Source organism: Oreochromis niloticus, linkage group LG3 (assembly GCF_001858045.2).
Source record: "Oreochromis niloticus isolate F11D_XX linkage group LG3, O_niloticus_UMD_NMBU, whole genome shotgun sequence".
Lineage (NCBI taxonomy): Eukaryota > Metazoa > Chordata > Actinopteri > Cichliformes > Cichlidae > Oreochromis > Oreochromis niloticus.
Window position 1 is genome coordinate 78,226,247 of NC_031967.2, and position 25,459 is coordinate 78,251,705.

A 25,459-nucleotide genomic window follows, 5' to 3' on the forward strand; every position below is an offset into this window, starting at 1 on the left:
TGGGGACAAAATAAGGCAACAAATTGCTTGATGAATGAGAAAAATACATATACATATTTAAATAATATTTTCAGTGCTTCACCTGGTGGGAATCCGTACACTAAACGTAGAAGTGCATCTGTTCCTGCTGCACACATTATTACTGTGTTTTTGGCTAGTGCCAAAATCAATTACTAATTTTAACATTCTAATACTTTTTTACTACAGGAAGAGAAACAAATATTTCCAATATAGCATACAGTAACAGTTCTACAAGCTGGAAGATTGCTGAGTGCTGTCTACTGTATATGAAAAGATAAGTACAACACCATTACAAATACCATATTCCAACTGATTAAGCATGTTCTATATTAAAGTATTTCAGACGTTTGCAGAAATCTTAATAGAAACAAGAATGTGAACCTTTATGTTCCTAATGGGTTTAGAAGAAAAGTTGTCAATTACAGAGACTGATTGTAAAGAGGTTTGTATAACATTTTAGAAATAACTGTTATTTTATCCTGTTATTATATGCAAAATACAACCTGTTTTTGAGTATGGTGTATTTTGAAAGACACCAGTAAACCATTCTCATTTGTACAAAACATTGTCCTCTCTGTTACATTCTATACATCTTTAAACATGAACATGTCTAATGACACCCCTGAAAGTTATTTATCATTTATATAAAATGATAAATCATTTATTTATGATTCTTTAATGTCATACACGTGCTGTGATTTTTAAGAAAAGAAGTCGTTCTTTATCAAACATGGGATTGCTTTAATCTATTCCACAATAACAAAATTATAGGCTCAAGAAACATTTGGAGCATTGGTGACACAACTATGATTCTACACTTTAGCCTACTTGGTCTTCTTGTCTAATTGATCACAACATTAGATATATTGCCAGTCTATGTGGTTGTTATCCAAGGTGCTCTTGTTTTTGTTAGAAATGAACACATTTTTGCTACCAAAAAATATTATGAACAACTTTTGATGCTTTAACAGTGTGATAAGTTTAACTCAATCCCAAAAGGATTTATTTTTTTCTAACCTGTATCATATTTTAGTTTAATACTCCACACTTTGTAGCTACCAAGAGCAAGCAACAGTTCATGATGAGTTCATTTACTGACATGGATAACATGAAAATTATGTTATACAGTCTTTTCTGATAATTTTGATACAAAGACAAGATAACTACACACTGGAGAAAAATAATTACTTAATAATAAGTACATTAAGCTGTAGGAATACGTACTAAAGTACAAAATGTACTACATTTGTATGTTTGTGTCCATTTAAGTAGCCTCAAATAACTGTGAACGAACTGTATCCCTGAGATGAAAATATAAATCAAGGGCCTGGGACATGATAGATGGGAATTCCAAGCTTGATTCCTCCATTATTATTGTGCACAAATCAAACACTTGCACATCACATGGGACGGAACTAACAAAAGTGCAGCTATTTTTACACAAGGTCAAATCTTCTGTCAGTGGAACGAGACAGTCTTCTGCACCCCAAAGGTGCGGGGCCATGTGCATGACATCAGGTATCCCACAGGGCATGTTGTTATTCTTTGAGGGCCTTATACGGTGAGCATTCCAAACACTCCGGATGTCATTCAATACCTCCTGATGAAGAAACAAGAATTAGGTCAGAGCTGTAATACAAGGCATTTTTAAAATGTCATTATGGCATAAAATAAGTGTGGTGCATCCTTAAATGAATTGTAAAGCAGCAATGTTTGGATGCAGTTTAATGAAAACCAAAGGAAGAGGGAGTGATGGCAAAAAAAGAAAAGAAAGAACCACACCAGGCAAACCACTGAGTTGTGGGATCTGGGCTTTATACTAATACTAATACTAATCTTGGGGCGGATGCGCAAAGCTTTTCAACTTTATGCGCATAATACAGGTGACAAAATCAATATTTTTCAATCCCATGAGGGGATCCAATATCATCTCAGACCTGAATGTACCAATGATAGAGCGCTGAAGAGTTACTGATGCGTGAAGCCTCTGACTGCTTTTGACAGACTGGCAGTGACAGATTGGTAGCTGCAGCATAACTGCTGATGCAGAATGAGCGCAGACAAGGATAATGTCCTCCGATCAGAAAAACACAACATTTAAGTTGTGCTGACTTCTGATCAGTTCAATTGACGAAGTGTTCCCTGATTTCAAAACTTTGGCTGGGTTGATGCTTCAGCCTCCATTACGCACATACAGAGCGCAGTTGACCTACTTCCACAACGTTAGGAATACATTGCATTTACCGTTCGATAAAGGTAACCTCGTTTTAACGATGTAAACTGTAATTTTGTTACCCTTTCTGCTAAAACAGCGTAATTTAATGTAATTAATTACCACCACTGGTTATCATAATATGGGCCATTTACCTGAATGATTGGCATGAAGCAGAACTGTGACAGAGCTTTGTCAATGAAATCCCCAAAGAAGAATCCTTCGTCCTTCAGTTCTCCTAGAAGCGTGATCCATGTCTCGATTCCTTCTTTTCTCATCACTCCCCACCAGCTCTCAATTCTCTGGTTTGCGGTACTTGCTCCTGTGACGTAGCTTCTGTCTCCTGCTCTATCATCCCCGTCATTTCTCCGTAAATAACGCTGGAGGTCTCTGACCAACACGTTCTCAGTGCCCATGTCAGTTCGTACGAGCCTGGGGAACCCCCCACGACTCTCCACTGCTTCCACAAAGTAACCTCCGATAACCTTTGGGTCACTGTTAGTGTGTGCGGCCCGCAGCCAAATGATGTTGCGTGAGAAACCGTCGATGCATCCATTAATACATATCCCATATGGCTTCAGTTTGTCATAAGAGTCTATGTGCCACACAAAGTTAGGCCCCTGAGCAAAATATTGCCTCCTTCTGAGACGTCTGGTCTGGCGAACCTGGGAACCTACTGGGTCCAGTAAAGAGATGAGGATCCTGACGTCTTCTTTCCTGATCGCAATGCCGTGTTGTTTGCACGTTGTAAACATCCACCGATAACCGTGATCCTTCCCAGGCCCTTGCAGTTGGTTTACAATAAAATCTATCCCGGCGTCCAGGTCGTACTTACGTCTGTAAAGCGACTTGGCTCTCAATATCCGATTTAAATGTCTCTCCGTAATGATGGTTCCTTGCATTGCCAGGCTTTTCAAAATGCATTTGTAGCTCATTCCCAGCCAAAAATAAAACTCAATCATACTGTCTCTGTCCATAGTGTATAGGTTTAGCCTACTCTTATGATTGTGTCTCTACGCAGCTGTCCAGGAATTGTATCAATATGATGTGCCCACGTTATCTATTTCGTGGCCACAAATGCGTTATTCGTTGCCACGTTATACCCAATTCGTGCCCACAAATTAGCATTTCGTGCGCACGTTATACCTATTTCGTGGGCACGTTATACCCATTTCGTGGCCTCGAAATAGTATTTCGTGGCCACAATTTATTTATTTTTTGGACCATGTCATCAGAGGGGCTCCGTAAAAAAGCGCTCTCTCACCCAGGAAACACGCAGAGAGAGCGCGTCACCCTGTAACCATGGCAACCGTAACGCTGCCGCCTGGAACAACAGAACATAGCTGTCAAACAAACCCAAATAATCCTGACCTGCGACAATATGAAACAGGAAAGTACCGCCGTGTAATCCATTTATTTCACCAAAGTAACTGTATTCTGAATACCACCTTTTTAAACGGTAACTGTAACGGAATACAGTTACTCATATTTTGTATTCTAAATACGTAACGGCGGTACATGTATTCCGTTACTCCCCAACACTGCCAGGAAGTACTAACGACCGGATTTGGTGTGTGGTAGTAACAGGTAAATAAACTTTTTTTTTTTAATTATTTGAATATATATGAGTGCTTGTGTATAAATACACAAACAATACGCATATGCTTTCAATTGTGTAATTTAAGTGATCTAGGTAGCTCTGTTTTGGAAGTTCAGTTAATGCTAGAAATGTGTTTTGGAGTTTGTATGTGCCTTGTCTCTAGGGGCCACCGCATATATTTATATATAAACATATATAAATAAAAACCACTGTTTTTACATTAGTAATTCCATTTGTGCATAATTTTATATTATTGTTAATAATAAATTAATCAAAGCAACAAAACAACCTGAAGAGCCGGCTCTTTTTAGTGAGCCAAACCAAACTATTGATATGAACCCTCAACCTACTGCCATGGGAATGTGCAGACAGCGGAGGTACAGCTGTACTCATAAATTTACATAACCTGGCAGAATTTGTGACTTTGGGAATTATGAGAGAAAATACAAAATCTTTTATTTCACATGTTTGACCTTTTTAAATCATAATGACATCAGAAAAAACCCAAATGACCCCAATCAAAAGCTTACATACCTTGGAAATTTTGGTATGATAACACACAAGTTGACACACACAGGTCTAAATGACTATTATGGTAACCATCCTTACCTGCCATTTGTTTGCTTGTTTGTGTGTGTTATCAAAAGTCAGTGAGGTTCTGGTCTTCAGACAGAGCGCTGCATGTTTTGTTTTTTTTTGCACTGATGTTGATGAAATCAGAGACAAAGAGACTGCAAAAGAATTATCAGAGAATTTGTAGAAGAAAGTTTAACTTTATAAAACAGTAAAAGGATATTTAAAGATATCCCACAAGTGAAAACATCAGTCAGCAATGAGGAAAGTGGAAAATTAGGAATTATGTAGAAACCAAGCCTCAGTCAAGTAGGCAAAAAACTTTTTAGCCTCAGCTTCCAGAAAAATGTTTGGGTTGAAAAGAACTCACAAATAGTTTGAGCTGACATAGAGGACAAAAACTGATTGTGGCTGTGTTATGTCCCCACAAATGACGTCTGGGGGAGGGGGTGGGGAACAGTAACGAACAGGTTCAGAACAGAATGAAAAGGAAACCAGACAGAAGTGTTTAGCATATAAGATGGTTTTCAAGATGCACAAAAAAAAAGAAAAAAAAGAAGGGGGCTTCATGGCCAAGCCGCTAGAATAAACTTTTATTACATTAATGTCACAAAGCAGCTTGTTTACAAGATGCCAAACACCTCAGTGACGAGCACAACTGTGCAAACAAATATTATTCTATATATATATATTTTGTTTTGATTTGTTTGTCTGACTTTGGTAATCAATTTGTTACTAATGATGTGACATCACTGTTTTCTCTTTCTGCCAAACATACAAGGCAGCAGAGGGGAGACTGCATGGGTTTACTACCACAGTATAAAGATATGGATGTTATGTTAACTACTGACATGTACTTATGTTGTTGTTGATGAAGCCTGCATATCTTCCCTCTCACTGGTGCTAACATAAAACCTATAATATAAAAATGTGACACAGCAACATCAGGATGGCAACAAGCTCTTTTTGTCATTTTGACATGTTAAAAAAACCTGTGAGCTGACAGAACAAACAAAACTTTATTTACAAAGTTCACACAAACAAAGACTCGTTTATGATAACATTTATGATAACCACCATCTGATAGAGAATAAGCTCAGAGCTGATGCTCAGTGGTCACCTCGGCAATATCATCATAGTCCTCACAGAGTCTCTCATCAGCGTTAGTTTCTGTTGCCAAGGAGATGGTGGGGTCATTTCCTGTAACATGAGGTCATCAGACATATTTAAATGAGGCAAAAGTAATCGAGCCTAGTAAATAATCAAGGATACTCAGAGTGTTACCTTTGGCTCTGTGTCGATATAAAGACACCATGAGGAGAGTGGAGATGAAATATGGACAGATCACCACCAGGTGACAGACCAGTCTCATCACAAGGTGGAGGGTGGTGGAGTAAGAGGGCAAAGATATGGTTGGGGGCATGTTTGAAGAGGTGATGGGTGAGGTTGTGGTTGTAGGTCTACCTGCAGAGACTTCTGTTCAGTGAATATGTGGACAAAAGAAGGTGAAATGAGTGTGAAGCTCCTCACCTGTGACAATGATCCAGCTGGATGGAGACTCTCCATGACCGCTGATGTCACACTTGTAGAGGCCTTCATCAGACCTGGAAACATGCTGGATAGTCATGTGACCTGTAGGCTGCTTCCTGATGAGGGAGCCATCTTTATAGAAAGCAGCTGGGAGGTTGGAGGGAGTGGTCTTTGTTTTACAGAGCAGAGTGACGTCATCTCCCTCCATCACAGGGAGGACAGGACTCTGCAGGATCACTGATCCACCTCAACACAGAGACAAACTACAGCATTTCATCCATTTACACACAGCTTCATCAACACTAACTCCACACACTCAGCTTACCAGTGACTGTCAGGTTAACCATGTTACTGATGGGACCCTCTCTGGATTCACACCAGTAAACTCCAGTCTCCCATTTGTAGATGTGACTGATGTTACAGGAAGAACCAGCTGGTTTTCCCCACCCATCTCTTCCACACTGAGTCCTCTGTTGTTTGCTTGTGTTTCTCCTCAGAGTCCATCCAGCAGAGCTGTCGTCCTCCTCACAGCTCAGAGACACAAAGTCTTCTTTAAAGAACTGAGAGCTGCTGGGACTCACAGTCAGACGAGCTGTGATGAGGATATTTAGTAATTTAATTCACATAAAATAAATGATGTGACTCTACTTCCTTTATACTTATGAGGGTCAAATATTTAGCAAGCTGAAGTGATGAGTTTCTGTATGATTGTCATGTCATGCTACACCAAAGCTTAAAAAAGGACGAGGCACTTAGTGAGGTTTAGTTCATGTCAGGTTTAAACTGTGACAGAAGAAGGTTACTGACCTTGGTTTGTTGTGCAGCTCAGCAGTGAGATCAGAACTAAAGAGAAATGAAACACAATTTGATTTGAATGTGTCACTTAAAACAGCAGTTCAGCTGGGCCCACACCCTCATTTTATGTTTAGCAGCGTTTTAGCAGGTAAAGGTGAATGCTTGGACATGAATTGAGCTGGGCTTTGGGAAAGGCCCTAAAGGGGACTGGCGATGGCTCCCAGGCCTGGCAGATCCCCATGTACTAAATAGGAGTGAAGAAGTTAAAGAATTGTAAAAAGGAGGGAAGGTGGGGCACGTACACAAGAATGACAGCTTGCAGAAATGGGGGAACCTATATAGATGAGAACCGGAAGGAGTGTGTTTGGAGGTGTGGTCCTGCTCCTGAAATTCCGATACATAATCTCCAATAAAAATAAATCCACCAGATTGGAAAGAACACAGACGTCATGTTTTTGTTTTTTGTTTTTTTTCCTGAGTGGTCCACTGATAAGCGGAGAAAGGATGAAGCAGTTTTCTCTTTAATGTTCTACACAGAGGCTTGTCTGCTGGAGTAGAGTGCTGGTAATCTGTTAATATTACTAGTGACACAATGTAAAGTAGTACATTTACTCAAGTAGTTAGTGGAAATTCTTCATACTTTATACTATATTCAAGTATTTCTCTGTTTTGCAGCTTTCTACTTTAGCTCTGACACATTCTGGATTCAAACATTATACTCCACACCATTTATTTAAACTTTTTTGTTTAACTATATGTAGAATATTATAGATAAAGTTACTGAGCAGTCTCTGTTTCATTGAAACATTTGTGTGGTAGGCAGGATGAAGACGCTGGACTCACAAGACAAGAAATGAACTTAAAACAGTTTAAAAAACTTGAGTTGTTTAAAATACAAAAAAGCAAAACAAGGCAGTGCCAACAAAACTAGGAATCTAGGAAAAGACACAGGAGCCTGCTGCATTGCAGACACCATGACAGACAAGGGGAGAGTGTAAGGAATAAATTATAAGAAGAAATTAGGAATAATGATGACAGGGAAATTAAACTAGATACACAAGAGACAAAAGACCACCAAGAAAAAAAAAAACCCCAGGAAGTAACAGATGACAGACTCACATATGTGAACTTGAGATAGAGACAAAAGACAAGCAGCGAATTCATAAGCACCAGAAAAGCAAAGCTTGCATCCTCAACAGAAGGCTGTAGATCGCAAATATAAATTCAATCTTAGGAGCAAAAGGAAGCTACAAAGACACGACACACAGAATGAACCTAAACGAGCATCAGGACTGAAGAACTGAAGGTATAAAATAACAGCAAAAGGAACTAGTATCAGGTAAATTAAAATAAAGACCCATAAACCATAAGAAATAACAGAAAGCAGCACAAAATACATGGACACAAAAAGCTGAAAAAATCTGAACATGAGGGCGGAACATAAAACTGTAAATCAATGTATCCATGTCAGTTTTCTGCACTGTAGTAATTGATTATGAAATATTCTGATTTCCTGTTGACCCTCATCCTTCTTCTTGGTGTTCTTTATAAAAACTAATCTACTGCTCTCCTATTCTAATCCAATCTGAATGTTTGTGATAAAGAAAACAGATTTTCATAGATAAGTGTACTTACAGAGCAACCACAGTAGAGATGTGTTCTTCATCCTCCTTTCAGTGATATCAGAGCGACACTTTGACCAGTTCACAGTCAGTTAAAGTCAAACCCTCCTCCTCTTCCTCTGTGAAAGGAAGCCAGTGTTGTGGTTTTTCTTGAAAGCAACGGTTTCTTTGTCTGACTGCAACAAATACAAAAGGAATTTAAAATGGTCAAACTGACTGATAACTGACTATAGACATGGGCCCCAACAAAATTAGCTGACATAAAGGGGAACATGGGTACCACTGTGATGCCTTCACCGAGTAAAACAAACAAACAAACAAACTAACAAACAACAACAAAAAAAAAAACCATTGTAAGTGGCTGAAGTCAGTCAGGAAACCACACACACTGACTTCCTGAAAACACTACCCCTCAAATCTGTCAGCCACCATAAAGTTACAAAACTCACTCTTACCATCATAGATGTCCATAACCACTGGGCAGTATCAATGCTCAATATCTCGACATCTCTGAGAATCTGTCCTGGTACACTAACATCTCCAGTCTGGTCAAAAAGGCCCATTAGGGCCCCTTTTTCCTGAGGATATTTGGGAAGAACCACGTGTCTGCTGATTAATTAACTTCTACCACTGTGCGACAGAGAGCATCTTGACACACTTGCTGACCGCAAGGTTTTAGGTGTGTCCCGCAATGCAATGGTGAAAACTGTCCAACACATCACAGGGACTTCACCTCCTGCCATTGAGAATGTCCAGAAGAAGAGATGTCTACAGTGAGCATGCATCATTCTCATGCATCATTCAGACTCTTCTTATCCTGCCAATAAACTCTTCCAGCTCCTCCCCGCCAGAAGGCACTACAGGACCCTTCAGACTACAACCAAAAGGTTTAGGAACAGCTTCTTCCCCACAGCTGTCACCCCATTGAACTCAGTCTCCCGCTGAACCTCTCCATCACTTAATCCTTCAACACTGCTCCTCCCCCCTATCCCTCCCAATGGATCATGACTAGTGATGGCCCACTTGAAGCTGAGGCTCCGGTGCGTGTGTCAAAAAAATCAACACACTGCTTCAGAAGCACTGTGTCGAAGCTTGATTCGTTTGGCCAGAGTCACATGATCAGTGACGTCCGAAGCTTCATTTTGAACCTAATTGCTTCGGTATCTGATTCACTGGTTTATAAGGAAGTGAATCATTCGTGGGAATTGTGGAGTGTTTTGATGGTGACAGATAGCGAACCACTGATATTTCTACTGAGAGATTTGGAGCCAGCGAGGAATAGAGGAGGTTCTGTTGTGTGGAAGTATTTTGAGTTGATTTTGGTCAATTTTGGTTGGGTTTTCCAGCTTTGTGTTCTTGTTGTTAGTTTTTGTTTGGTGCGTGTTTATTTTATCTGAAAACGTAAAAAACTAAAAATGTCAATAATCTGCTTTTTATAATATAAATATCACTAAATAACTTTAGCAAACTTCCATTTGACTCTTTACATTTAATGTTATAAAAAGATATTATATTTTTTAAATTAATCTTAAACTGTTAGTCTGCAAAATGTGCAGCAATTTAATTTATTTATTCTCTTCATCTGATAGTTTGTGGGGCCCAGTTAGACTGTATAACTGCATCTCTACCAGTTTCTCTGCACTCCAGCCTCTTCTGTGCCATGTGAAGGGATTTTCCTTTTAGGCAGGAGAAATTATCTCCACGAAAAGGAACAGGTTCGGCCATCGCACAGTGGAACAAATTCTCTTCTTAAATAAAAATGAAAAAGGGTTACCCTAAATGCATCATGTATTTAATTTGCAAGTTCATAAGCGTTTTCCCTTTCCATTTCACAATCAATTCTGCCCCCAGGTCAAAATATGTATAGGAAACTGGCCCTAATATAAGATTATTTATAAATATACCCGAGAGGAGACTGTGTTGAAAAGCTTCGAGTAATGAACCGCTTTTCAGTACAAGCTTCAATGCTTCAGAAAGCTTCATTTGGCCATCAGTAATCATGACTGTCATTCATTCTCAACATTCACCATTTCCTCACATCGGTTACTGCTATAGTTTAGGACACTCACATAGCATAGTCTCTGTTATATTGTGCACAACAGGCAACTCCAGGCCTCAAGGGCCGGTGTCCTGCAGGTTTTTGGATCTCACCCTGGGTCAACACACCTGAATCAAATGATTAGTTCATTACCAGGCCTCTGGAGAACTACAAGACATGTTGAGGAGGTCATTTAGCCATTTAAATCAGCTGTGTTGGATCAAGGACACATCTAAAACCTGCAGGACAGACAGATGATGGACGGACATGTGTCTTTGACTCTGAACAATGTGACAATTAATGCCACTGGAACATACAAGTGTCGTGTCTTCATGGCAGAAAGAAGAATGTGGAAATCCATCAGCATCATATACCTGGTTGTTGTAGAGTTCAGTGTGTGTGATCAGAGGTGAAGCTGCTTCTTGGTTTTTGAGGTTTGTTTCTTACTTCCTTGTCTAGTCTTGCCCAATTAGTTCCAGCTGTGTTTCCACTTGTTCCTCGCTCCCTCATGTTGTCCCTGTCTGTGTATTTATAGTGTGCGTCCTCCAGTGCTCGTGGTTGCGTCGTTAACGTTCGTAACCTCTTGCTATGTGTTTCCCAGTGTCTTCCTGTATTCTTAGAATTCTCCCAGTTTAGTTTTGATATTGTTTTGTATTACTTCCAAGTCTGCAATAAAGCAATGTTTTTAAGTTCACATTTTGCCTCTTCCTGAGGACACACACTGTAAATACACAGGCAGGAACATGACAGAACAAGGAATCGGTGGCAACACAGCTCGAACTAATTGGGCAAGAAAGAACAAAACCAGAATATACTAACATGAGACAAGACCTTCAAAGTAAAAGAGGAAATCCACAGACTGAACTCAGAGGCACAATACTAACACAAAAGCAAAGCCCAGGAACTAACAAAGACACATCAAGAAATCAAATGTTAATGACACAAAACAGAAAACACTGGGTCACCGACCCAGGACTGTGACACTCCTAGAACAGAATACTATTGAAGTTTTTAAGTTGTAATATATTAGAAATAAAATAATTTAGCATAACTAATCTGCCATCACATTCTTAAGCAAATTCATGTTGGTTTGCTTTATAAACTGTATGAATTCTCCTTCAGCTCATCACATTTTCCTTTGAGGCTCCATGAAATGTGATGAGATTTTTGCTTTATTTGCGTGTGAAGCCTGATAAGTTTATCTAGTTTGAAATTTTCCGTTTATTATAGAAGTGATAATCACTGCACAGGGTCAAAGACACAGAGACAAACTACACCACTGAGGAGTAAAAACCCTCACTCAGCAGATCTTTAGACAGCAAGTGGTAAAAACAGAGTTGTAAATGAGGCTTCATGTTAGTTATCAGATAAACAATGCCCTTCCTGTAAATCACAGGTTTGTCGAGCAGATAGAAAATGTGAACACTGACCTTCTTTAACTTGTCAAGATCTGTGAGACGTGCAGGCCAAGTGTTTGTGTTTGAGGACTCAAATGTGGATGTGCAGAGAAACAGTGTGTTTCACAAAAAGCACATTATTCATTAGGCTGATGGCAAACATGCAAAGAGATGAGACAAAGGAAGCAAAACTAAAAGCAAAGCACAATGAACACAAACTTTTAAAGTAGAGGCAGAAAAGTAAAGATAAAAGATAAAGATATATCAAGGAAAATAATAAAAGCACACCTCTGGTTTAGCCAGAAGCCAGTGTCAGCGAAGGCAACAGGACAGATCTGGTAGCTTGGTCAAAGGCTGGCAGGGAAGTTGGAGGAGATGGAGATGAAGATGCAGAAACAGAGGGACTCAGAAATAGATGATGCCGAACTCCTGGACTTAGGTTTATATAGAGATGTTGCAAGGGACACTGGATGGAGCTCAGGTCATGCAGGTTCCTGAGGCTCAGGTGGTTCGAGTAGCACTGAAGGCTCTGGAGATGTTTTGAGGGATGCTTGAAGCTAAGGCAGCTGGGGTAGCACTGGCTGGTCAGTGCTCACAGCTGACTCCTGGCAGCTTGGGCTGTGCTGCAGGACACCCAGACCTCCATGAAAGCTGAATGAAGCTGTGGTTGGGATCCAGCAGGCCTCACCACAGAAAAAGATTCAAGTGGAGAAGCATGGTGGGCCCACCCCAAGAGCAAGCATTGGTTCATTGTACTCAGTCTGTGGAAAGGCTCGATCACTAGTCTCTGGGGATGCAGGCAGTAAAATACAATGGTCACTTGGAAGGCCTGCATACACGCACAATAACAGTTTTTGGGTTGGTTTACAAAGGTGCAGAAGAAAGTGGTTCAGAAAAGATGAACTCAGAAACATCATTAACTGTTTCTGTTCGTAAAAACAGAAAATGCAGACTCTGACCGACACACATGGTAGATGATTTCAGAAAAAAGGATACAAACAGTCACAGATATGCTTGGCTCAGAAAAGCTTTCTTACTGTTAGTAAAAAAAGAAACTATAAATAAATATAAAACTGTGAAAGGCTAAAGCAAAATGCAATTGTCACGAGAAATGACATCCATGGCAACTTACTCTTTAAGTGTGCGTGTCTGCGTGTGTGTGTGTGTGGGGGGGGGGGGGGGGGATGTGTGTATTCATGATCGTTTATGTTAATGAGAGTGTGGGGAGTGAGTGGGAGGTTGGGGTGGGGTGGGCTGATTTTAACCATGTAAAGCACTTTGTGCTATATTTTTTGTATGAAAAGTGCTTTATAAATAAAGATTGATTGATTGATTGAACTGTAGTAACGAAGGAAAAAAAAAACACCAACATAAGAAAACAACCACCTCTGCATCACGAGTTTTTACTCAGATTTAAAAGGTGGGAAAGGTCGCATTTTACTTTTTCCCCACTTAAAATAAATCAACAATCAAAAAGTTTATTTCATTGGTTTTGATAAATGGAAATAAAACCGAAGAAAATGGTTTGGATGGATATTGATGGATGGACCTAAGGAACCAGGTCCCACCCACGGTAGGCAGAAACTTACTGTAGATAGGATGTTTGACCTAATTTAATAATGCACACAGAAAACATGGTAGGGTCCTCCATAAAAAACAGGTACCAGGTGACAAGCCAGACTAAGAGCAATGTGCACTGCAGCGTTCATAAGTAAATGCTTCATTGGTTGTGCTTTTGTGAGAGTTGTGCAGAAATCCATGTTTTGCTTACCTTTTTGTAATAACAGAAAAAGACATTTAAAATAAAAGAATGAAAATGTCCTACATGAGTGTGTACTCTTAGATAAAATGATGGCACATATACTTCATAAAAAAATTAAGGAAGACCCTGCATATCCAGAGAACATGTTGCAGCTTCACTGCAAACACAGTCATAAATAAAACTACATTCAGTATCAGGAATCAGCTGAACAAAGTCCTGCATGTAGAACAAACAAGCTGAGCGTCACTCTGGAGATCTTATTTCTTTATCTACAGTTTATAACAGAAAAACTACAATTAAAATTAAACTTTAACTTGCACAGATCCCAACAAGCACGTAGGTGTCCGAGATTAAAAAAAAAAAAAAGATGGACATATGGATATAGGGGAAGTGTGTGGGGTTTTTTTTTTGTTGTTGTTGTTTTTTTTTTTTTTTCCATTTTTATTAAAAAATCTAATGTTTCAGCAGCTAAAATAAATCATATGGCATAAAAACACCACCTGGATTGAGGTGATCCAGAGAACACCAGCTGAGTGCAAGTTTAGATGGCTCCTGTATTTAAACACAATCCTGTTAGCAGCACATTCACCTCATCGAGTGTCGTCTGTTCGCTGTTAAACTCACATTTAACTCAAACTAATGAGGTCTACGATGGATTCACTAATATCTGATCTTGTACAGAGCAGAATGGTTCGAGCTACAGAAACAGATGATTTGGTTAAGCCTTTATTTTGCACAGTAAGATGAAATTATAAGTAAAATAAACATGTTGTCTCTTTAATTTCAATGCAAAACATGAAAAAATGAAGTTTTTTTTGTGTTTATTTTCACTTTTAGTGTTCCAAAGGTTTTTCAGCTTACAATAGAACCTGCATTTACTGCATTCAGTGACTTGACACTATGAGCCCTTTACTCTCATACTGCACAGGGAGCAGGGTTTCTACTGTTAAAAAATAAAAACTAAAACTTAAAATGTATGAAACTCTCAATAAAAATGCTAGAAAGCACACATTCATTAATTGCAGCCTGTTAATAATTCTCAGGACTGACTTCAGGTGTGAGTTGTAAACAGCAGGAAAAACTCAAACTCAAACTGAGCCTGATATCATGCATGTGTCACAAAATACTGAATCCATCTCATCATTTATAAAAGAATAAATAAATTTAAAAAAAAAAAAAACGTGGAAAATGTCTTCATGCTCCACTGAACAACCTCTGAACATGAGTGTTGGGCAGTGCTAAAGATGATTTTTTTTCTTCTTTTTTGCAAGTATTATTTAAAGAAAAGGGACACAGATTAGTCTTTGGTTCATTTATTTATTATTTTAATCCTTGAAAAAAACAACTGTAGATAATGCTATGTTGGGCCCCTGGCTGAAGTGGGTGGGCCTAAAGTGCCAGGGCCCACCTGCGGTAGGTGGAGTCAATTCACAGCAATTCACTGTATAAATCCACAGACACACCGTGGAAACGCTGTTGGTGGTTCTGTGTGCATTCAGAAAGGTGTAGTTATACCTACTGCACTGTCACAAGTTTTTGTTTCTGTAAAATCTGTAGCTGATTTACGGGATCAAAACAGGAGACATCGCCTATAAAAACATTTGGATTGATTCAGAGAGTGCCTCCGTTGCACCTAATTTCTTAATAAAAGGGCGACTTTCTGTGTGCACACAGAAAATGCTGAACACCAAACGCACAGTCTCTGTGGCTGTGCTTCTGGGCCTCATCGCAGCATCTCAAGGTAAGATTATTCACTTATTATTCACAGTTAAACAGCTTCTATTTGTTCTCATTGAACAAACCGAAAACAGCCTGCTGCAGCTAGAAGCTGCAGTCTCTGTAACACAGTTAGTGTACTTTGGTGTTTTTACTTAGCTGTAAGTGAATTTTTAATGTTCTTTAAGATTAGTTACATTTGAGAAATGATAAATGGACTTTTATAAACTTTATTTTTTATGGTTATTGTTATCTATTTATTATTTTTAATCCAACCAAAGGGAAAGCAGAGATGTGTGACATGTTTGGCAGATGTGTGACTGTGACATGTCACTGCTTTTTTCTGCAGTATTGTACTTTGGTTTTAGCAGGCTGTTCCACAACCCACTACAGCTCAGAGAGCGGTGCAATCTGAAGGCAGTTAGAATTTTGAACTGCTTCTTAATGTCAGTGAGTCAATAAAAGATGAGATAGAGCAGAGCTCAGCAGTGTCTCTGTGGCTTACCTCACTGATCAGTGTTGCAGATGTGAGAAGCTGCACTGAACTTTTTAAACTGTCTACTTTTTGTTGTTTTCATTCTTTCAGACCACAAAAACATCACAGCTGAATGTGAACAGAACGTCACTCTGACGTGTCGAGCTTCAAACACCTCCATCGTAGCTGTAGAGTGGAGCAAATCCAACATGAAGACAGATTATGTCCTGTTAAGTCGGGACGGGCACTTTGACCTTCACAACCAGCATCCATCTTTTAACAACCGGGTGGATCTGCAGGACAGACAGATGAAGGATGGAGACGTGTCTTTGATTCTGAACAATGTGACAGTTAAAGACGCTGGAACATACAAGTGTCGTGTCTTCATGGAGGAAACACGCTTGTGGAAATCCATCAGCACCATTAACCTGAGTGTTATTGTTCCTCCAGGTGAGTGAGTAGAGTTGAGTGTGTGTGATCAGAGGTGAAGCTGCTTCCTAAATTTTGATCTTGTTGATGAGACTTTGTAGAAATCAGCTCACACCTGTGTCTCACCTGCAGGTCCACCAGGAGCACTCGGAGAGGGTCGATCTGTTGGACTGATCGTTAGTCTGTCAGTTTCAGCTGTGCTGATTTTTGTGGCCTTTTGTATCTATAAAAATCCAGAAAAAAGAGAACAAATATTTTTGTATTTATTTCATAAACAGACACGGCTGTGTTTCTGTAGAAATAAAGAAGCTAATGTACGAGTTATTTAAAAGACCTGCCTTTATAGCCTAAAAGAGTAAGATAAGCCTGTAGGGGATTCTCCTAGAGGCTATATCACCCCCCTCCTTGAATTGCCACCTTATCGTGGTGGAGGGGTTTGTGAGTTCAGACGATCCTGGGAGCTGAGTTGTCTGGAGCGTTCAGCTCCTGGTAGGGTCTCCCATGACAAACAGGTCCCAGGTGATGAGCCAGACTAAGAGCAATTCATGTGCACTGCAGCATTGATCAGTATTTACACTGTAAATGCTTCATTTGTTGTTGTTGTTGTTGTTGTTTTTTCAAAGAAATGCGCAGAAAGCATTTTCTTTTCTTTTTTAAAAACAGTTTTTTTAATAAAGAGATATTTTAAATAAAATGGTGAAAAAGTCTTACATGTGTTTGTTGTTCTTTTGAACTCTCCATTATAACACTAGAAGTCATACCACCAATATTTCAGGATTAAAGATTTCAGGGTCTTTCTTGTCATTATGCAAGCACAACAAGATTAGGGGATAAAAACCTAAAATATATAAAGGCTTAAAATATAATATAAAGGTCAGTAACATGTCAGTAATGCCCTTATAAAGTAGTAACTGACGCTGCATATCCAGAGAGCGTGCTGCAGCTTTCAGTCTAAAAACTGCATTGTTAGAAAGGAAGCATCACTGACAACCAGTCAATATAAATACATGCTGAGCTCTGATTTTTCTACTTGTAAAAACACTAGAAACAACAGTGATCTTATGTGGGGCTGTTAGATATGATTTAGAATAAACACAAATACCAAGCATGGGAGGGGCCAGAGCTGTGGCCTGTCCCCCCAAAGCTGCTGAGGACCCCAAACCAGCTGACGTGTCTCAGCCTGTTTCAAGAGAAACAGGACTAAATGGAGGAAACCTCAGTGTACACACTGTGTAAATATTCTGTTAGTCCAGCACAGATAAACAAATCTTAAATTTACAGTCCTATATGATGCCGTCAGTCATTATGTGTCTTATTTATGCTGAATTAGACCAAATCTACTTGTGGGTACAAATAAAGGAACCTGAAGCCGATCCTCAAGTGTATAAATGTTTTTCAGATCGGACGGTCTGTGACAGTAAAGCTCAGTTATTATTATAGAGTGAATGTGATCAGTGTTTGGAACAGGTGATCATGCTTGTGTAGCTCTGACCAGACAGATGATATCAGGTAAAAACCTCACAGAGAGAATCTGCAGCACTGAGGGGTGAAAAACAACCGATTAGTTGACCGTAACTCAATCATTAACTGATTTAAACACAGTCATAAATGAAGCTAAATACAGTATTCAGTATTAGCTGGACAAAGTAGTATTTGACAGTGTCTGTCAAAAACAGAGTGAGTAACTCTGAATATTTACCTTCTTTATCAACAGTTTACTACAACAAAACTGAAATAAACTTTAAATTTTAAACTTTAAAGTATGTGTTAGAGAGAAAAAAATGGATCCATGTGATCAAGAGAAAGTATTTTACCAAAGAGAGCTGAGAATATTCCAGCCATCATGAAACTATTCTACGAAAAGTCTTTCTAATTTTAAATAAGCTCATAGTGCTAAACTATATACTATATACCAGGGCTGTGCAGAGACTTTTAAAGGGGCGGGTGCTCAAAGTTAAAAAGGGGCACATCAAACCAGGCTGAATAACAACAACACACATTCATCAGGAATCTCATATGGGATCGCATCATACTATATCACTGTTGTGAGGTGGCCACAAGGCAAAGCAAACGTAGCCGATGTTTTACCTGATGGGTACAATGTTGCTGTTGAGGGGTTGCTGCTGCTCCTGCTGCTGATAGTGCTGGAGGGCAGGGCTGTGTTGATCTGAGACTGTAGACATTAAAAAGTCCACAGGAGAGATGGTAGCTGATTAAACAAGTGTCATGAGATAATAACAAAATGCAAAGATTGGTGACGGCGCTTGGAACCATAAGGCAACAAAAAACTGTGAGAAATAAATTAGACCCTGCCTGTGAATCACTCTTTTCATCTCTTCCTCCTTCATCCCCTCATCTCATCTATCACTCTCCACTTGCTGTCCATCTGAGAACAAGGCACAAATTGCTATTACAACAAACTATTATTTAATTATTCACACTTAACAACTCTTACACTTAATCTACAATAAAATGATGAGAGAAAAATGTTATAGAAGCAAAACATTTCAGTTGTGCTTATTATTATTTTTATACTGGAATACCTCTCCAACAACTGGTACATGTGTTAATGTTACCTGTGCTCTTTGTAATCCAGCTGCTGAGGGATCCACTGCCTTTAGTAGCCTCACACAGCTCCTACTGTTTCCTCCTCATGTCCTTACCAGCCATGTCTGGACAATGTTATATTATGAGTAATAATTCAAAAATCCATATACATAAAACACACACATGCATGCACACACAGTGACATTTTAGACCTTCTTCAGAATACTGTATATACTGTGGGCACAAGTTTCCATCATGGTGCTGATCCAGAATCCTTCCCTTATTATTTATTACTAGAGCTACAATAATAAAGCAATGAGGGGAAAAAAGTAATAAATATGAAATAATGGTAAATGGCCTGTATTTGTATAGCGCTTTTACTAGTCCCGCCTAAGGACCCCAAAGCACTTTACATACCCAGTCACCCACCCATTCACACACTGGTGGAGGCAAGCTACAGTTGCAGCCACAGCTGCCCTGGGGCAGACTGACAGAAACGAGGCTGCCATATCACGCCATCGGCCCTTCTGGCCAAAACCAGTAGGCGGTAGGTGAAGTGTCTTGCCCAAGGACAGAGCAACCAAGACTGTCCGAGCCGGGGCTCGAACCGGCAACCTTCCGATTAGAAGGCGAACTCTAAACTCTTGAGCCACGATCGCCCTACAATGTAATGTATAATGTATTTATGATGATTCCATTTGTTTCACTATCCACTCTGTGCAGGCAGAAAGCTTATTACATTTTTAAAGATTTAGAGATACAATAATTTTGCTGCTGTAAAATCAGCATTTTGTCTTATTTAAAATATAAATCTAATAAAATCTGTTTCTTAATGTATGTTCTTTAAAATACAGCGTGTTTTTTAAATATTATAATTATAATAATCCATAATTATGTGGACATGCATATTAGATCATTGTAAGTGAAACATAAGTCCTGTAACTTACTTTAAAACTAAATATGTTCCCTAAAACGGTGGACAGAGCTACAGAGCAGAAAGTCTGATGAAGCCCTCTACAAGTGTGACATCAGCGGTCATGGAGAGTCTCCATCCAGCTGGATCACTGTCACAGGTGACACACTCACCTGTCTGTGTTTCAACATTCACAATGTGACGACAACTTAATGACTGTGTTTGCTTTATTTTAGACAAACACACCACCACACCTCCACCTACATCCACCTCTGCTCCTGGTTTCATCTCCATCACCGTCTCCTCCTGTTCTCTCTGTGTTGTTATGTGTTAATCTCATGAGTCATATGATACTGATGACGGATTTTTAGCCTAATACAGTAACACACTTACCTGTCGTCTTTCCTCATAAAACCAATCGATCCTCTACTTGTTTTAAGTGTCTTCCAGTGCTATTCTTAGCATATTAGTGATGGGATTTCCGGCTCTTTTTAGAGAACCGGCTCTTTCGGCTTGGCTCACTAAAAAGAGCCGGCACTTTCGGCTCCGAACCGGCATTTCAGGTTGTTTTGTTGCTTTAATTAATTTATTATTACAATAATATAAAATTATGCACAAAAGGAATTACTAATGTAAAAAAAATGGTTTTATTTATATATGTTTATATATAAATATATACAGTGGCCCCTAGAGACACGTACAAACTCCAAAAAGCACGTACAAACTCTAAAACACATTTCTAGCGTTAACTGAACTTCCAAAACAGAGCTACCTAGATCACTTAAATTACACAATTGAAAGCATATGTATATTGTTTGTGTATTTATACACAAGCACTTATATATATTCAAATAATTAAAAAAAAAAGTTCATTTACCTCTTACTACCACACACCGGTCATTGGTACTTGCTGGCTTGTGTAGCCTGTAGGTAACAAAAGCTCAACACTGCGCCTAGCATTCTGGAGCACTTCTGTTGTCTTTTGTACATATTTTGGGGTTTTTACGTGCTTCTGAGGCTACGTCCACACGTACACGGGTATTTTTGAAAACAGAGATTTTCCGTTTTCGTTTTAAAAAATAATCCCGCCCACATGTAAATGCAGAAATGAAGGAAAACGCTGCTAGGAGCATGCCAAAGCAACAGGTGCCGATATATTCCTAAACGTGTAGAAATGTTGGCCAATCAGAAGTCTAGAAGCCTCGGTGGGAAATAGTAAACAAAGATGGGGCATAGAAGCAGAACCGAGTCGTATGTGTGGAGGGACAGTAACTGTGTGTGTATATGTAAGCATTTAAACACTGCAGAGAGTACAATTAACAGTAACAGTATTGTAGAAATTCATTTCACCGAAACAAAACGTGGCGCACAGTGTGACATCAGAAAAGGCTCACATCTTTGACGCTGCGTTTTCTCCGTTTTCCTCATCCACGCGTAAATGCAAAAACGGAGTTTTCGAAAATATCCACCCTGACAGGCGTTTTTAGAAATTTCCGTTTTCAGTGACCGAAAACGCCATTTACGTGTGGACGAAAGGTGCAAAAGCATTGAAAAATCTCCGTTTTCAAAAATACCCGGGTACGTGTGGACGTAGCCTGAGTTTTAATGTGTTTTGGAGTTTTTACGTGTTTTGGAGTATGTACGTGCTTCAGGGTTTGTACGTGTTTTGAAGTTTGTACGTGCTGCTTTGTCTCTAGGGGCCACCGTAAATATACTTTTATTTAGTCACTCCACATAAAATGTAATAAATAAATCATATAATACAAAAACCAACTAGTCACTGTTCAACTTTTAACTATTTAAATTTCCAGCTTTTCCTTTTAAACAATTGTGACATTAAAAAAACAATAATTGCTAAAAGAAATTTAATTTGTAGTTCTAAATAAACTCTAAATGCATTTAGGACGTTTTTTACTCACTTTATGTCTCTTCCACGATGTTATTTCTCTCTCCAACAACATAGGTTACAATTATATTAGCGTGAACAATTATGCAAATTAGGTGATGACGTCATTTAGCGACTTCTAGCGACTTTTAGGACAGCCAATAGCGATTTTCCTTACTGAGGAGTTGGCAACACTGAGTGTAACTACCGCCCCTCCCCCCTCCGCCCAGCGCAAAGCACAAGGCTCGCGTGCGGAGTGAAGCGGAAAAAAAAGTGCAAGAGAGAGAGAGAGAGAGAGGGTGAGAGAAAAAAAAAAAACACGACTCGTGATAAGGAGCCGGCTCGCGTCGTTCACTTCAAAGACCCGGCTCTAAGAGCCATTTCGTTCGCGAACGACCCATCACTATAGCATATTTTCGTTCCAGCAACTGGTGCGTCAGGTTATTGTCTCCCCAGAAACACTCCCTTGTGCTTTTGGAAATCTGTTTTTTTTCCCATTTCCGTTGTAATTTTTCCTATTTCTGTTGTGTTTTGTGTGGTAATGCAGCGTTTTTCTTATTGCTGTTGTTTTCTTAAGATGCAGTCTGTTAGGCCTCTCAGGGCCACCATAGTTTTCTGAGTTATTATCACCCCACTGTGCCATGAATGATGTCTGGTTGTTTTCCTCAGATCTATGACATCAACAAGGAATTTTCTGCCACAGAACAGCTGCTTCCTGAATATTTTCAGTTTTTCAGACTGTTTTCTGTCAACTCTAGAGATGGTGGTGAAAATGTAAATAGATCAGCAGTTTGTGAAACACTCAGACCAGCCTGCTGGCCCAAACAGCCATCCTAAGTTCAAAGTCACTTGCATCATCTTTCTTCTTGATTCAGATTCTTATCAATCAGGTTTCTTGATAATGACTAGGTACCAAAATTTATGAGCTGCTGTCATGTGACTGGCTGTTTGGTTACTGATATAAATCCTCAACCTACTTTTTCAGAGAATATTAGAGAAAATAGAAAATCTTTTATTTCACATGTGAAATAAATTATTATTTCATTATAAATTATTATTATATATTATTATTTAAAAAGGGCAAACATAAGTTTGCCCTTTTTAAATAATAATGACATCAGAAAAAACCCAAATGACCCCAATCAAATGATTACATACCCTGGAAGTTTTGGCATAATGCACAAATTGACACACACAGGTCTAAATGACTACTATGGTAACCATCCTTACCTGCCATCTTGTTTGTGTGTGTTATCAAAAGCCAGTGAGGTTCTGGTCTTCAGACAGACCGCTGCATGTTTTTTTTGCACTGACATTGATGAAATCAGAGACAAAGAGACCGCAAAAGAATTAGCCGATAATTTTTTAGAAGAAAGTTTAACTTCATGAAACAGTAAAAGGATATTAAAAGATATCCCACAAGTGGAAACATCAGTCAGCAATGTCCAAACTCTAATTATGAAGTGGAAAATTAGCAATTCTGTAGAAACCAAGCCTCAGTCAGTTAGGCAAAAAAGAATTTCAGCCACAGCTGCCAGAAAAATGTTTGGGATGAAAAGAACCCACAAATAACTTCAGCTGACATAGAGGACAAAAACTGACTGTGGCTGTGTTACGTCCCCACAAATGAGGTCTGGGGAACAGTAACAAACAGGTCCAGAACAGAATGAAAAGGAAACCAGACAGAGGTGTTTAGCATATAATATGGTTTTCAAGATGCACAAAAAAACAGGCGCTTCAAAAATAATGGGCTGCATGGTCGGGCCGCTAGAATAAACTTTTACTACATTAATGTCACAAAGCAGCTCGTTTACAAGATGCCAAACAACTCAGTGACGAGCACAACTGCACGCAGGGGGGGCGATCGTGGCTCAAGAGTTGGGAGTTCACCTTGTAATCGGAAGGTTGCCGGTTCGAGCCCCGGCTCGGACAGTCTCGGTCGTTGTGTCCTCGGGCAAGACACTTCACCCGTTTCCTACTGGTGGTGGTCAGAGGGCCCGGTGGCGCCAGTGTCCGGCAGCCTTGCCTCTGTCAGTGCGCCCCAGGGTGGCTGTGGCTACAATGTAGCTGCCATCACCAGTGTGTGAATGACTGGATATGTAAAGCGCTTTGGGGTCCTTAGGGACCAGAAAAGCGCTATATAAGTACAGGCCATTTACCATTTCAGAGGAGTTTAAAGAACAAATATTATTCTATATATTTTTTTTGTTTTGATTTGTTTGTCTGACTTTGGTAATCAATTTGTTACTAATGATGTGACATGACTGTTTTCTATTTCTGCCAAACATACAAGGCAGCAGAGGGGAGACTGCATGGGTTTACTACCACAGTATAAAGATATGGATGTTATGTTAACTACTGACATGTACTCATGTTGTTGATGAAGCCTGCATATCTTCCCTCTCACTGGTGCTAACATAAAACCTATAATATAAAAATGTGACACAGCAACATCAGGATGGCAACAAGCTCTTTTTGTCATTTTGACATGTTAAAAAAAACCTGTGAGCTGACAGAACAAGCAAAACTTTATTTACAAAGTTCACACAAACAAAGACTCGTTTATGATAACATTTATGATAACCACCATCTGATAGAGAATAAGCTCAGAGCTGATGCTCAGTGGTCACCTCGGCAATATCATCATAGTCCTCACAGAGTCTCTCATCAGTGTTAGTTTCTGTTGCCAAGAAGATGGTGGGGTCATTTCCTGTAATATGAAGTCATCAGACATATGTCATCAGTCATCAGAGGCGAACGTAATCAAGCTTAGTAAATAATCAAGGATACTCAGAGTGTTACCTTTGGCTCTGTGTCGATATAAAGACACCATGAGGAGAGTGGAGATGAAGTATGGACAGATCACCACCAGGTGACAGACCAGTCTCAGGGTGGTGGAGTAAGAGGGCAAAGATATGGTTGGGGGCATGTTTGAAGAGGTGATGGGTGAGGTTGTGGTTGTAGGTCTACCTGCAGAGACTTCTGTTCAGTGAATATGTGGACAAAAGAAGGTGAAATGAGTGTGAAGCTCCTCACCTGTGACAGTGATCCAGCTGGATGGAGACTCTCCATGACCGCTGATGTCACACTTGTAGAGGCCTTCATCAGACCTGGAAACATGCTGGATGGTCATGTGACCTGTAGGCTGCTTCCTGATGAGGGAGCCATCTTTATAGAAAGCAGCTGGGAGGTTGGAGGGAGTGGTCTTTGTTTTACAGAGCAGAGTGACGTCATCTCCCTCCATCACAGGGAGGACAGGACTCTGCAGGATCACTGATCCACCTCAACACAGAGACAAACTACAGCATTTCATCCATTTACACACAGCTTCATCAACACTAACTCCACACACTCAGCTTACCAGTGACTGTCAGGTTAACCATGTTACTGATGGGACCCTCTCTGGACTCACACCAGTAAACTCCACTGTCTAAGGTGAAGATGTAGCTGATGTTACAGGAGGAACCAGCTCCTTCTCCCCACCCATCTCCACACTGAGTCCTCTGTTGTTTGCTTGTGTTTCTCCTCAGAGTCCATCCAGCAGAGCTGTCGTCCTCCTCACAGCTCAGAGACACAAAGTCTCCTTCAAAGAACTGAGAGCTGCTGGGACTCACAGTCAGACGAGCTGTGAAGAGAATATTTAGTAATTTAATTTACATAAAATAAATGATGTGACTCTACTTCCTTTATACTTATGAGGGTCAAATATTTAGCAGGCTGAAGTGATCAGTTTCTGTATGATTGTCATGTCATGCTACAACAAAGCTCAAAAAAGGATCGGGAACTTTGAGAGGTTTAGTTCATGTCAGGTTTAAACTGTGACAGAAGAAGGTTACTGACCTTGGTTTGTTGTGCAGCTCAGCAGTGAGATCAGAACTAAAGAGAAATGACACTCAGGCTGTTTTGAGTTTGACATTTAACTAAACAGGAGTAAAAACAAATCC

General features: G+C 39.6%; 2 protein-coding genes across 2 annotated transcripts; both read right to left on the reverse strand.

The window, feature by feature from the left end:
• Window positions 1-746: 746 nt before the first annotated feature.
• On the reverse strand, window positions 747-3,135 carry LOC109196682 (uncharacterized). Its single transcript, XM_019351114.2, has 2 exons — window positions 2,389-3,135; window positions 747-1,621 (listed from the first exon to the last, which is right to left on the reverse strand). Exons 1-2 carry the CDS (start codon window positions 3,133-3,135, stop codon window positions 1,286-1,288), a joined length of 1,083 nt encoding a protein of 360 aa, XP_019206659.1. The 3' UTR covers window positions 747-1,285.
• Window positions 3,136-23,971: 20,836 nt separating this feature from the next.
• On the reverse strand, window positions 23,972-25,114 carry LOC112841691 (low affinity immunoglobulin gamma Fc region receptor II-like; the record flags this gene model as incomplete). The annotated part of the gene is made up of 4 exons (XM_025905385.1): window positions 23,972-24,225; window positions 24,318-24,497; window positions 24,552-24,797; window positions 24,877-25,114. Coding segments are annotated over 4 exons (768 nt in total), but the record flags the coding sequence as incomplete, so codon positions are not given.
• Window positions 25,115-25,459: the final 345 nt, after the last annotated feature.

What these genes read in the sequence shown, in the direction of transcription:
- LOC109196682 (XM_019351114.2), bottom strand. Translation starts at nt 3,135, where the DNA reads ATGCAAGGAACCATCATTACGGAGAGACATTTAAATCGGATATTGAGA. An exon ending in GCTTCATGCCAATCATTCAG is followed by an intron (nt 1,622 to 2,388) that starts GTAAATGGCCCA and finishes TTTCTTCATCAG; the next exon opens with GAGGTATTGAATGACATCCG.